The following is a 14,410-nucleotide window of genomic DNA, read 5'->3' as shown; positions in this document are numbered from 1 at the left end:
GTTGCAATCTTTGAATATTCTATTTTGTTGATTTCAAAATAAAAAATATGTAAATACTTAAGTGTTGAAACTCAATATTTACAAATACGTAATATTATTGGGGTTGTAATCTTTGAATATGCTATTTTATGGATTTCAAATATATTTCAAAAATATATGTAAAGACTTAAAGTGTTGAAACTCAAATACGTAATATTATTTGAGAAACTCAAATACGTAATATTATTTATTTCAACACTAAAATGTTTACAATTATTTTATTTTAACACTTCCACAGTCCTGTCTTTCAACGCACATCCGAAACTCTAGAGGGCGACAACAGTGGCTCGACCCTTCAAAGCGGAAGTTATTATGTTGTGTAAATACCAAATTCGCATGTGGATAGGACTGCGTTTGTACCTACTGTCTATGGTTTGTACATGTGAGGAGCAAACCATGGCTCAAACACAAAACATTACCAAGAAAACCTCTTCTAGAGACTTGTTGACCTGTGGCAACGGAAAAGGTGAGGCATTCTTTGAAAAAGAAAGAAAAAAAAAATATATTTCAGGTTTTTAACCTGTTTACAGCGAGAATCTCTTCTGCCTATCAGATGAATCCAGAAACTCGGTTCAGATGTGATTCGATTAGCATTTTTGTGATTAGATAAACAGTTATTAAATGTATGCTAATCAATTATGGGTGATTCTTCCATGTTGACGTATTTTAAACCTTGAAGAATTAAACTTTTTAAAACAGTTTAATTCATCTAAAAAAGTGTGTATGTATGTGTGTATATATATATATATATATAATATTTTTATTTTTGTCTCCAGGAATCCATGAGAAACTTCTGTTGAGCTCTAAAGGTGCTTCGCTCCAGACAGAAAGGGTATCGAGAAGTAGTGGTGAGTATGTTCATCATATCTTCAATTGTATCTGCACTGCAGGTTATACATTTGGATTGTTATTTATAATGCATAACTGCTATATTCTATTAAATATATATTGTGTTTCTGTGTGTTAGTCCTGGATAAATTGCAGAGTTTCCTTCCCCAAATGGCCCAGGCCAATGAGTCCCTAAGACATCAGATGGACGAGGCTCCCACTGGTTTCTTTGACATCGAGTGTGTGGAGGACGCAGAGAAAGTCATTGAGATGGTGCGTCTGGTCTGACTACCAGCTGTAGTTCATCATTAAGTTTCTAAATGTAACAATCTTTCATTTCATCCATAATAACTGGATGTGTTTGCCCTGCAGGATGTGGCTCTGGTTGAGCTTGAGGAATCAGACAGCAGTGAAGAGACGTCATCATCATCATCATCATCTTCTTCATCATCATCTGAGGAAGACAGCTCAGAGGAAGAGGTGCAAACTGTCACTGCAAAGACACTAAAACTTCCAGGAGACAGAAAGAAAAAGGCCAACATACAGGTGTTGGAGAAAGAGGGCAAGTGAGAGAGCAAATACTGTCCACTGGAACTCTGGGAGACTCACGCCAGGACATCTCTGTGCCTATGGATAAAATGCATGACCATTTCAAGTCTGTTTTTGTTTGGGAGGAGCACAGACCAGTGATTTTATGTCCTGTTGAGCTGGCGGACTCATATGAGGAACATTTCATTTAATCTTGGAGATGTTTTATCTAGGAAACCACTAGCCTAGAGTCTCAGTTGAACATACTTGAAAAAAAAATGATGCATTACCTATACAAAGTAAAAGTTCAGTTTCATTCAAAATAATCTTGAAACCACAAAGTTTAGCAATTTCCGCTCTTTATTGTAAACAGGGTTTCCCAATGCTCCTTTAATTTAGTTTGTAGTTGATGTAAAGTTAAAATACTGTTGTGTATGTTTGGCAATATGACACATCATGTGTGACTGACAGCTTATACAGAATCAAAATACTCCTATTAACATCTGCACATGATTACATTTCATCTTTTGTCAAATGCATGTCATTGTCATTGTAACAAAAGCATCATGAACCTTCAGCGAACACTTGGCAACAGATATTGTGTCAGAAATAATTCACATTGTACTGAATTCAAGAGTATAAGTTACTACATCAAGCATGTCATACTTTTTTTTGTACAAAATAAATAACTTCCTCGCAAAGATAACAGCAAGTTTATGTTATTCCCTTTCAACATTTCCAATCATCTTGTAGCTGTCTGGAATGCATAATTAAATATATAAAATAAGACAAGTTGTCATATCCTCTAATAAAATATATACAGTTATGCTAATAAAAATGAGTGATGTGAAAATTCTACACGTATTAAAACCCATAAGGTTGTACAAATATGGTACAGAATACAGATATCAAACTGTCAGTGATGCGACATGGCTTTTAAATATTAGACTATATATCAAACTAAGGACATGTGTGTGTTTGCAACTGCCTGAAGAATAAAAAACTTGATGCTTAATCCACGTTTAAACGTTTGGGGTCAGTAAAACATTTTTTTTTGTTATCGAAATAAATACTTTTATTCAGCAAGGATGCATTAAATTATTGAAAAGAGAGTTACGACTTATGTTACAAAAGATCTCTTGTAATAAATGCTGTTCTTTTGAAATTTCTATTCATTACATATTTCTGGAGAAAAAAAATGTATCCTTGTTTCCATAAAAATATTAAGCAGCACAACTGTTTTTCAGCATTGATAATAAATGTTTCTTGAGCATTAAATCAGTATATTAGAATGATTTATGAAAGATTATGTAACACTGAAGACTGGAGTAATGATGCTGAAAATCACAGGATTCAAATAGAAAACACTTATTTTAAATTGTAATAATATTTCACAATATTACTGTTTTTACTGTGTTTTTGATCAAATAAATGCAGCCTTGGTGAGCGTAAGAGACTTCTTTTCAAAAACAAAACCCCAAACATTTGAACGGTAGTGTGAATGAGCAGTTGTGATATGGGAGCGACAGGACATTTTGTGGTTACTTGGTTTCTATTTCTGCGGCAAAACGGCATCGTGCAGCAGTTTCACGTTCAGTGTGGGCAGACAAATTGCTTGTCACTGGCAACATGGTTATGAAACGCTCAAAATCATAATACTATTGTGGTTACTTCCTGAAAATAACTTAATTTGATCATTTCCTTGACCTCGGTCAGCATGATACTTCAGTGTCTACTAGATAAAAATAATTCTGTGTCCTTGGGTCCACTTGGAGGTCTTTTTTTTTTCCATTTTTAAAAATGTTGTGCGCCAGTGTAGACTGTCAAGCCAGCATTTGTCCCGCTCCAAACATTCCCAGAAAAAAAGGGTGATATAAAATGTAGGCACATCAGTGTAGTCATGGCAGGATATGCTCTGGATTTCCTATAAACCTGCTTCAAGCCAAAGCGAAACAGTTCGGCCACTTCGGGCTGCTGTCTCCTGGTCTTTCCCGTCCCAGGTTTCCTTCAATACTCCACCGTCACAGCTTTAGTCCGCAGGTACTCGTGCAGGGCTTCCTCACCTGGATACACATGCATATGGTCCTCATGTTCATCAATTGATAGAGACAGAGTAATAATACAGTGTATTTTGTTCACTCTTACCAAGGTCTTTCCCAAACCCGGACTGTTTGAATCCTCCAAAGGGAGCCGCCACGTCGGTCTTGTTGTAGGTGTTGACGAACACGGTTCCCGCCTCCAGTCTCTCGCTCACGTACATGGCCTTGTTGATGTCACGTGTGAAGACTCCAGAGGCCAGGCCGAACTCGGTGTCATTTGCTCTGCTCAGGACTCCATCTACATCACTGATGGAGTAAAACAATGGTATTAGCAGGGATACGCTCTTCTTTAGTGATAATATCTGGCACAGTATAATATATGTGCGTAAAGAATGGTGATGTTTTGCTCAAATGTTGTCGTAACGAGCTCCTGCCTTGGATTTAGTTCACGTTGCAGGTCAGATAGCCACAATAAGCCCTACTATAGAGAGAAAAAGGCAGCTTACCCATCTTTGAATCTGGATACCACCATAACAGGGCCAAATGATTCCTCTTTGGCGATGAACATGTGGTCCTCTACGTCTGTGAAGACTGTGGGCTCCATAAAAAAACCTGTAAGCATAAATAGCTCTATATTAGAAATGGAATAATCAGTGTTGTTATTATGTTTTTTATGAGTTTAACTGAAGAACTAAAATGATAAAAGTTACATAAGCAAATAACACAATTAATTCATCTTAAAATCTACAAATAAAATCAAATTCAAAATATTAATAAACACTATAATAGTATATACATATAATGCTTATATGATTATACATGACTAAAATTGCCAGATTTAGGCTACGTTCACACTTAGCGTCTTTTTTGACAAAAAAAAGTTAACAACGGCGTTTTTTTAGCAAAAAAAAAAAAACGCTGCGCGTTCGGTTACAAATAGCAGCCGAGCGCGTCTTTTGTTGCTATAACAACAGCTGCAACAGTAGTGTGCCCACACAGCCTCTTTGTGATGTATGTTATGATAGAGTTGTGTACTCATATCAAACAGCTCCTTGTGCTCCGAAACAAGGACGATTAGTTTTTCTACCGGCACCGTGTCCATTTTTCTTGTTGTTATGGAAACGACAGGTCTCGCTACTCGCTTGTCATTGGTCAGCTGTCAAAAAGGCGCTTGACGTAGGGCGTTCTTTTCAGAAAAGTTAAACTTTTTTCAACTTTAAAAGACGCTCTGAGCTGCAGAAAAAGACGCCGGCGGTGGCGTTTAAAAAAGCGCTCAGGACTTTTTTGAAAAAACGGTTTACTCCATAGGGTTCTAATGTAGAACAGACGCTGGCAGTTTGAAAAAAGACGCTAAGTGTGAACATAGCCTTATGCCCTAAAAAATATTTCAGTTGACAAAGCCTTTTAAAGCACGGGTGTCAGGTCTCACCTGGTCTGTCCACCTGTCTCCCACCGCAGACGAGTGTGGCTCCCTCCTTCACGCCGATCTCACAGTACTCCACCAGCTTGTCCAGGTGGGCCTTGTGGTTCTGAGGTCCGTGATCTGTGGAGCGGTCCAAAGGATCTCCAATCTTCATCTTCTTGATTTCCTCGACCTGAACGCACAAAAACACATCAGTATGTCCTCATCTAGACGCAGCTCGCATGCTTTAAGATGCAACCCATGCATGAGGGAACACGTACCACTCTCCTGATGTACTCGTCATGGATGGACTCTTCAACAAACAGCCGGCCCGCAGCGATGCAGTTCTCCCCTTTGTTGAAGTAAACAGAACTCATGCCCTGCAATGTGCACACGAACATGCAGTAAGTTCAAGAGGAGGATCTGGCATTTGTGTACGAGTCAAAACCTGCTACATAAAAGTGATTTTTCACTATTATTTACAACAGGATTTGCATTTTCATGGGTTTAATAAAATACTTTTGTTTTAAGATAGAATAAAAACAACTTTGTGCATCAAAACCACTCCTTTTCTGGTACATTTTTTCAAGAGTCAATGAATTTGCATCAGCTGAATGTATCATTTTTGACAAGCCAAACAAAGCACTTTGAACGTCTCCAGCACGTTTTATAATTGCCCAAAAATCAAACATGGTTCAGCCCCCTATGTTCAGCCCTCACACGTTATCACGTCTGTCAAAAACTTGGTTGGAATATTAGAACTAAAAACATGGACATAATAACACACTTATGGGCATCAATCAATTTTGGCAATCGATGAACTGTTAAATGAGTGATCCCCCTGTGGTTTGCTGAATATATTTAATAAACTTGACAGGTGATTTTTATAAAATGTAGTTTGATCATTATCTTCTAAGTTAAGATTAAGGCAATTATAAAATTAGCAAAAAAATTCCAATAAAATATTATACATTTTTACATGATTTGTTACATTTAATAACCCCTTAGCATATTTTGACTTATATTCTGTATTTTCAGGCACTAGCTGTCTTTTCTCACCATTCTCACTGCTTTGTCCATATCGCAGTCGCTGAAGATGATGAGGGGAGATTTACCACCCAGCTCCAGGGACACCTTCTTCAAATTACTGACCGCACAGCTGCAACAGGACCGACATCATCAGCTGGAGGCTCCCTCAGAGCACCGTATTACAGTTTGAACCATTCACTGTCATTGTACATGACTTATTTGAGCAATAGTAACAGACTAATAGATTACGGTGTTGATTTTAGTGAAATTACACAAATGGGACTCACCTTTTCATGATCTGTTTGCCAATGGGAGTAGAGCCTGTGAAACCTAGCTTACGGATATCAGGATGATCGGACATCCTCTGCCCGACCAGACCACCTAAGAGATGACAGAAATGTCAGTCATTACTAAATACTTCTGAAAAACAAAAATGATCTTTAGAATCTTCACAGCTCACATAACACATTTTGTATGGAATATAATTGTGGAATATAACAAGCATGCTTTTTGCTTTTAAAACCTTCAAGAATGTCTTGTTCTGTAGGTTTCCATTGTAAATTATATATTTTTGGGGAAAAATTAACTCGGAAGATGCAATTCCTTTCTGTGGTGTTTAGCAACAGGCCACAGAAGATGCTGTACACAGAGGTTAACTTGTATTAAACCTGGAATATTCCTCTAATGTATTCACCTGATCCTGGAACAATGTTGATAACTCCTTTCGGAATGCCAGCTTTGACTGTCAACTCAGCAAACTTCAGTGCAGTTAGTGGGGTTACCTGGAAAATCAAAAGAACATATATCTAGCTTGTATTCAGTCAATTATATTTTGTATATGTATATCTTTTAATTTTTGTATAGTTTTTTACAATTTTTCTATAATTCAATTTATATACATATATATTCTCAGCAGACTTCTGTGCTGTTATTGTGGTTGACTGGTAAAATCAAGAGAATGTTGTCTAGTTTGTCATAGTTTTGTAGTTTTCAGAGAAAATACAAATTATTCACATCATATTTAATATTTTGTATATTTCTTAATATTTTATTAGATAGCAGATTTTTATTATTCTAATAAATGTAATTGTTAAATTACTTAATTGTATTACACACACACACACACACACACACACACACATATTATATATGCAGTATAACTGTTTTCAACCAATAATAATAAATGTTTCTTGAGCAGCAAATCAGTTTATTAGAATGATATATATAAAATACGAACTATTAATATTTTTGTATATGTGTGTTTGCATGTTTTACCTGAGCAGGTTTTAAGACAAGTGTGTTTCCCGCCGCCAGACAGGCTGCACTCTTCCACGCCAACATCATAAGTGGGTAGTTCCAGGGAATCACAATGGCACACACACTGAGACACAAACAAACACCATGTTACATATTTATGATCATCAAATTCACATAAACACACACACATTAACACTCACTGACTCACCCCAGAGGCTCTTTCTTTGTAAAGGTGAGGTTGCGATTGGGTCTGGCCTGATTGATGGGTATCGTTGAGCCCTGTGAGGAACAGGATATGATGCGTCAATGACAGGAAATTATTAAATGCATATACTGAATGCCTGCACAGTGAACACACAGACCTGGATCTTGTCACACCAGCCAGCAAAGTATCTGAAGGTCTGAATGGACATGCCTACGTGTGTTTTCAAGGCCAGGGTATAAACGGCACCAGAGTCTATCGCTTCAATAGTGGCCAACTCCTCCTGGTGTTCCTCCATCAGGTCAGCCACACTGCACACAAAAGAAGTCATGAAGTATGAAAACTGCAGGAAGTTCTCTGTTAAATCAAGTCTTGATCAAATGAAGAGTTGTAATACAACAATATCACTGTTTACTTAGCAAATGTGTTTGGCTTTTCATTCATATGTCAACTAAAGTCAACACAAACTCTCTCCATCTTACCGGTAGAGTAGCCGGCCGCGGTCACGGGGATTCATTTTACCCCAGGGTCCGTTATAAAAGGCCTCTTTGGCTGCACTAACCGCTCTGTCCACATCTGCCACTGATGCATATGACACCTTGCAGATCACCTGAAAAAACAACGCAACCATTAGAATAATAGGGGTGTGTTTACATGTTTGTGTGTTTGAGACGACTGAACTTACCGAGCCATCTGTGGGGTTCACCGTGTTGTATGACTTTCCATCTTCTGCATTTTTAAACTCGCCATTGATGAAACACTGATAGGGCATTTTCACAGTCATGTTATTGACATCTTTTGTTGCATAATCGATGACCAGCTCCTCCTCCTGGTCTTCTCCACGCAGGCGTCGGACGAACATCTGGATGAAACTCTGGAAGGTGGTCGCCATGTAGACGTCCTCGTTCTGAAGCTGCACTCCTCCGCATTTCTGCTTCACCTCCTCCACCAATCTAAATAAAAAAATCACAATAACACACACTCAACTTATAATGTTCATCGAAGTCTCCTTCTTCAAAAATAGTTACTGCATCCTTACAATTAAACAAACTGTTGCTACATGTACGACTTTACTATGTAAATTACCTCTGCTATGACTGGCTAACCTCTTTGCATGTGAAATGAGTTTGAAATATTTTAGTTTCAGTGTTGGGCACTGAATGAACATTGATATGTATATGTGGTTAATGATGTTAATGTGATAATGGTTGTGGCATCAATATCACAACAGTTCTGATGTTTTTGCCACTTAGTTTCAGTGTTGTTATTGTAAACTAAAACTATTTTTAAAAATGGTAATTGAAATAAATGGTAATTGAAATAAAGCTGAAATACAATTTAAATTATAGATAGAAAACCTTAAACTTATTTTTTTATATACTTGCATATAATATAAATATAAAGCTAATTGAAAATATTAATAAATCCTATAGTAGTATATAAATTAATAAGATTAATAAAAATCAATATTATGTAAAAAAATAAATGAAGGTCAGACCCACCTGACTACATCCATAGAAGCAGCTCCAGACTTAAAGAAATCGGTTGTTTCATCAATATCTGGAACATTACTCAGAATACCTTTCCATATCGCCTAGACAAGTATGAAACAAAAGACAAATGGCATCATTGCTCAAATATATATATAAAATGCATTTTGAGGCACACTCATACCCTGATCTCCTCTGCCATTTTCTTCTCATCGTCTGTGAGATCCAAACTGGCGGTCTCCTCTGATGAGAAGTATTTGGATGCAGGAATCATCTTTCCATCCTCAAACTGCAGGTTCTTCACCTGGAGCTGCACAGTGATATTATATTAAAGCAATTAATAATCTTTATGATGAATTTGTAGCACAGACTGAATCCATTAAAAGCTTAAAAGCCAAGTAAACACTAGAAACAAACCGCTTGTCCATCAGACCCGAACAGAACAAGCCCAGATTTGGCAATGAGTCCAGGCTGAGACGCCTCCTCCACCTCTATTGGCTGACCTGCAGGCAACGACCCGCTCAGCATCGACGAACTGTACAGCGTTACCGGCTACAGAACAAAACACACACACACACACACACTCAGAATTAGTCTTGAGTTTTCCTATGAGCGATTTTATTCATTATTCAAAGTGCACTGCCTATAGTGCTCTGTTCAAGAATCATTCAAACGAACTGTGTTTAGAAAAAGCACCTTTCCATCAATGACAACCCAGGCACCCGGAACTTTATCATGACCACGGATCCAGTTATGGATGGCCTCTGCTGGCTGAGCCATATTCACCTGGAGAAAGAGAGGCAGATAATGACGGATAAACTGGTGTTCACTTCCTAAACCTTTTTGGAGCCCTAAAAACCACAGCGTAATTACATTTAGCCTGATTTACATCATTGTTTTTGTGTGTCACCTTAGCATTGGATCTCTTTTGGATTCCTTCATAGCTGGCTCCTTCTTCAGACTGAGGGATCTTGGGAGCTTTGCCATCTGCAATGAGCTGTACAGATTCTACCTGTTGGAACACACATTTTTAAGTAAACTCAGATTTAAAATCTAATGTTTAGTTTGCATAAAACAGGTCATGTTTTCTTGATAGTTACCATGGCCTTGATGCCCTCTGGAAACAGGAAGCGGTTATAAAGTGTGTCCACTGTATCGTTGGGCTCTACTGGACATTCCTTCTGCAGTAGGACGGGGCCAGTGTCCAAACCATCATCAGCCCAGAATATACTAAATCCTGCTTTCTTATCACCCTCGATTAGTGTCCTGGATACAGGAATGCAATCCTTAAATGCATGCATTTTTTGACAATCATAATTACATATCTGGGTCTTTAGCGACCCGGATCTATATCTAACACAGATTGATCTTCTGACATTTTAATATAAATTACTAAAGATTAAAATAAAGCATATTTCGTTACATTTTGGAACTTGGAAGGGTTCAATTTGAGCAGATTTTTTTTAAACCATCATCACTGTCATCATCCGAGATCATTTCCCCAGTACATTCAGCATCTGGCTCATATTCGGCATCTCAAGAATATTCTCAAAACTATCGTTTTCAATGTCTTCAGAATCAATATTTTGATCGCTGACAGCTTCTTCTCTAGATCCACTATCAAGTGACAGTGACACAAATGTTTGATTGCGTTCAGTACTTGCTCTGCGCTAAATCGCTGAGCCGTTTCACGTTTTGCTGATGATACTTGTGTCTTCTTTAGTTTCATGCCTGCGGTAATTATGAGTGAAACGTCACGTCATCATTGTGTATACGACATGAGGAATAAAGGTGAATTGCACTCATTAAGTCATCAGTGATTTAATTATTGTTGCACAGAAAAACTATACTTACACGATTACACACCTCGGGTCACTAGTGACCCTATACACTTTTGACAAAAAATGAATTAGAAAAGGTTTTTTTTATTATAATTTTCTCTTTTTTTTTTGTTATATTGTTGATAATAAATAGATTGATGAATCCTAAAAAGGTTAATGTCTTTTTTTTTAAATAATTGAGGAGGAGGGGAGTGAATGATGTCCCCGGACAATAAAGACGCAAGGTATTCATTTAAGAGTTAAATCCATTTAATTTAAACACGCTCAACCACTAGTGTCCATATAAAGATCTCAGAGTGAAACTTTAGTAGCATCATGATCTCACCAGTTGATGGCTGAGGCTCCTCTGTGTCTGGGCAGGATGGAGGGGTGGTAAATGATGGATCCATGTTTGGGGAAGTCGATCACATTCATAGGAATGAACTGGGAGCAGAATGGCATGACGTTCAGCTCGGCGCCCACAGCTTTGTACGCCTCCACCACCTCTGGGATGGGTTTTCCCTTCACCCGCCACCGTGGGAACTTAAACACCGGCGTCCCGTCCTTCTCCGCCACCACCGCTGAAGGTCAGAGAGAGATTGGTCCTGAAAGGTTATATAAGCTATAAAACCAGGGCGCACCTGGCATATTCAGACTTTAGCCAACTTCAATGAACAAAGAGCCAGAGCAAAATATAGGTAGCACTTTTATTTTACAGCCCTGTTCCCATTTATACATGTACTTATTATAGTTATTACAACAACTGGGTAATAACTAGGTACTAATATTGAACCTATCCTTAATTCATGTAGTTAACTTACAGTACTTTCTTAGGTAATTACACTGTAACTACACGCAAGTGCACGTACTGTAAAGTAAAGTGCAACCAAAATATATGTATTCAATATCATGAATACTTGAGTAACGGACCTTGTCCTTTACATCTGAATATTTTAAATGTATCAGTCATAAACAGTTATAACTTCAAAAGTCTAAGTTATAGTGACGTGGGTACTTTTCACCATCTGAATATGGTTATTAAAATGTGTTTCCTGGTTTCATCCACCTAAATTTACCCTACCTCTATTACAAAAAACAATGACAGGCCTATTTGTGAAAAAAAAGTTCTTATTAAACTGACTGTAATCCTGCAAATATAAACCATTTTCTACAATCAAACAGCATTAAGCAAATAGAACATATATAAAGTGCAAAAAATAAACAAATATATATATATACACACACACAAAATTATATATTTTTTGTAATAAGTCAACATACAATGACACATTGATGTACTTATGATTGATTAACTTTTCTATCTGTAATTCATACAAACTCTGTTCTCACATAGATCACAAATGCTCCGATCACTGGACTTTTCACCTCACATGGCTTCACACCACTATTCACCAAAACAATGCGATCATTATGCGGGATGTACTTTTCCTCTGACCCTGCGCCTCACACAAACATAAACACTCACACACAGTTGGGTTGTGAACCAATGTGCTGCTCAGGAATTCAATGTTGTGACTGAAGTAGGACACTGGTGTTCAACCTCACTTCCTGTTCACTTCCAATAAGTTCATTACTACAATGATGGCCTTAATGTAATCCACAAACCTGAACATTTTTATTTCACTTCAACTTCTGTGGCACTTAAAATTAAGCCGCACAACATTTCCACACATGTAGCTGCAACATGAAAATGTGGCTTCCCAGCCCCCATGAAACACTACAGTTACAAAAAACGTTCAGAGCGCCAATCTATCCAACCCCCCACCCATCTGACACTTACCCAGGGGGTCTGCCTTGCCGTCCTTATCAGGAACTGTGAATACGCCCACCACTTTATGGCCCTGCTTGCGGAGGTTTGTGTACACTTCCTGTCCAAACAAGCTCTGGCCAATCAGGGCCAACTTCAGCTTATTTTGGTAGTAAGCCTGTGTGAAAGAGTATTAAAATGTTAAAACGTCAAAACAAGCACACCAGACAAAACTTTATGGTTTAACGTAAACTGTCATCAACATTCAAATATGAAACATAATCAGTCCTATATGGACCCTTTGTTCTCTAAAACTAACTGCTGCTCTGACCTCCATATTAGTAGTTCATTCACTGTCTGTACATTGTGTATTATTTATGGCTCAATGACAAATGACCAAATGTCCAAGATGATAAAAAGTAGGACAAATGGTTTTAATTTATAATTATTATACATTATTATTATTAATATTTTATTACTAAAAATTAGTGCATAATTGATCCAAATATCTAGCTGAAAATCTATTTTATTTACTTCTATTCCATTCTATATTATTATTAATTGTATTTTTTCTTTTAAATCAAACTTTTCTGCAGCTTTGGCAATGTTGTATGCAAAACAATCATGTCAATAAAGTAATTTGACATTTTTATTTCAACTGTGCTGCACAATGGAGACATAAACAGCTCAAGCATTGCCTACACAACAAACATGTATTGAAGTTGTTTGCTTGTTTATGTTATTATTACTCGTTTATATTAATGCTTGCAATATGTTTATCTATCAGTGCACATGTGATTTGAAGTTGTTGAATTTGTGTTCTAGTAATAGTGACATTAGTAATATGATCTGCCCTCATATTCTCGACCCCCTGCTGATGCAACTCGCCACGGATCTGTCCACTAGAAGTAATCCGACCAAGCAACGTGGCAAAAACGGGATCCCAAACCGGTTTAACTGTATAAAATACTATATCTATTTAACATGCATATAGTATGCATATATCGCGATTTCATTTACAAGTATGAAACCTACAACATTGCACTAAAGACGCCGGGTTATATCAGCTGACAGCATGCTTACAATAACTGTACATGGGTAACCCCTGTTTAATAATGTTATTTAAGAGGTCATCAACACATATCAACTTGTTTAAAGGTGTATGCATGTGTCTACCTTCAATACAGCACATTTTCACGTATGAGTTTATTCATTCATTCAAATCTATGGCAAACCCAACAATGCAGAAGATGCGGTTACTCACAGAGCTCGAGGAGAATTTCCTCATGATCGTGTTCGCCGTCCACAACATGGTAAAAAAAATGCTATAGACACTAAAAGAAAGATCACAATTAAAGTCCGGGGTGGTGGGCTGGGAACATGCGGTACTGTAAACTCACACCTGCGGTTCGCTGACTGATTGTATGCGGTCAGTGTGTGACTGTAGCAGCAGACTGACCCGACGCGCAAGCGAGTTCAGTGCGTGCGCGCTCCCGGTTCATACGTCACGGCGGCTATGATTTATTTAGACATATGCGCGTTACCGTCTGAGCGTAGTTGTTATTAGGCAAAAACCAAATTTACAAGAATTGCTTCTTTTTAAATTCACCCTTTTTTCTAGTTTGGTCTTTAGCTCAAGGCAGAGGTGTAAAGAGTACCTTGAAAACCATACTTTAGTAAAAGTATCCTTTACAGTGATGACTCCATTAGGTTACAAGTCTCCATTAGGTTACAAGCCAGGCCTTTGTTCAATTAGGACATTTAAGTAGCTTTTGTAAATGTGCCTTAGAAAAAAACATTACTGGTGTGCATCTTGAGACAAAACAATGATTGGCACTGACATATTTTAAGTCAGTCCAAGTTGCTTTCCGTTAAAATAGTTAAAATATGCATTTTAGTCTGGGGCTAGGCTTAAGCCGTGTCTGTGAAACCGGGCATTCGAGTATCTGATGTGAACAGTAGCCTACTTAAGTCTTTTTTTTTTACTTATACACTAAATGTAGGCTCA

The 14,410-nt window shown here is 37.6% G+C and overlaps 2 protein-coding genes across 3 annotated transcripts; one reads left to right on the top strand and one right to left on the bottom strand.

Annotated features, from left to right (window-relative positions):
- Positions 1 to 288: 288 nt before the first annotated feature.
- nopchap1 (NOP protein chaperone 1) lies at positions 289 to 2,732 on the top strand. Its single transcript, XM_079622698.1, has 4 exons — positions 289 to 505; positions 816 to 887; positions 1,007 to 1,140; positions 1,240 to 2,732. The coding sequence occupies exons 1-4, from the start codon at positions 352 to 354 to the stop codon at positions 1,435 to 1,437; spliced, it is 558 nt and encodes a 185-aa protein (XP_079478824.1). The 5' UTR covers positions 289 to 351; the 3' UTR covers positions 1,438 to 2,732.
- Positions 2,647 to 13,897, bottom strand: aldh1l2 (aldehyde dehydrogenase 1 family, member L2). 2 transcript variants are annotated; one of them, XM_079622696.1, is made up of 22 exons: positions 13,667 to 13,897; positions 12,436 to 12,580; positions 10,981 to 11,215; positions 9,915 to 10,080; positions 9,725 to 9,826; positions 9,511 to 9,600; positions 9,232 to 9,366; positions 8,999 to 9,124; positions 8,827 to 8,918; positions 8,010 to 8,277; positions 7,807 to 7,934; positions 7,485 to 7,635; positions 7,331 to 7,401; positions 7,141 to 7,246; positions 6,560 to 6,647; positions 6,153 to 6,246; positions 5,896 to 5,995; positions 5,118 to 5,216; positions 4,864 to 5,029; positions 3,941 to 4,046; positions 3,541 to 3,740; positions 2,647 to 3,458 (listed from the first exon to the last, which is right to left on the bottom strand). In XM_079622696.1, the coding sequence occupies exons 1-22, from the start codon at positions 13,712 to 13,714 to the stop codon at positions 3,403 to 3,405; spliced, it is 2,772 nt and encodes a 923-aa protein (XP_079478822.1). In that variant the 5' UTR covers positions 13,715 to 13,897; the 3' UTR covers positions 2,647 to 3,402. The 2 variants fall into 2 exon arrangements, with proteins under 2 accessions (XP_079478822.1, XP_079478823.1); XM_079622697.1 differs by having other exon boundaries at positions 10,981 to 11,239; positions 13,667 to 13,841.
- Between the last annotated feature and the right edge of the window lie 513 nt (positions 13,898 to 14,410).

This window comes from Phoxinus phoxinus (assembly GCF_949152265.1).
Source record: "Phoxinus phoxinus genome assembly, chromosome: 9".
Taxonomy (NCBI): Eukaryota; Metazoa; Chordata; class Actinopteri; order Cypriniformes; family Leuciscidae; genus Phoxinus; species Phoxinus phoxinus.
This window is presented reverse-complemented; position numbering and strand designations above follow the sequence as displayed.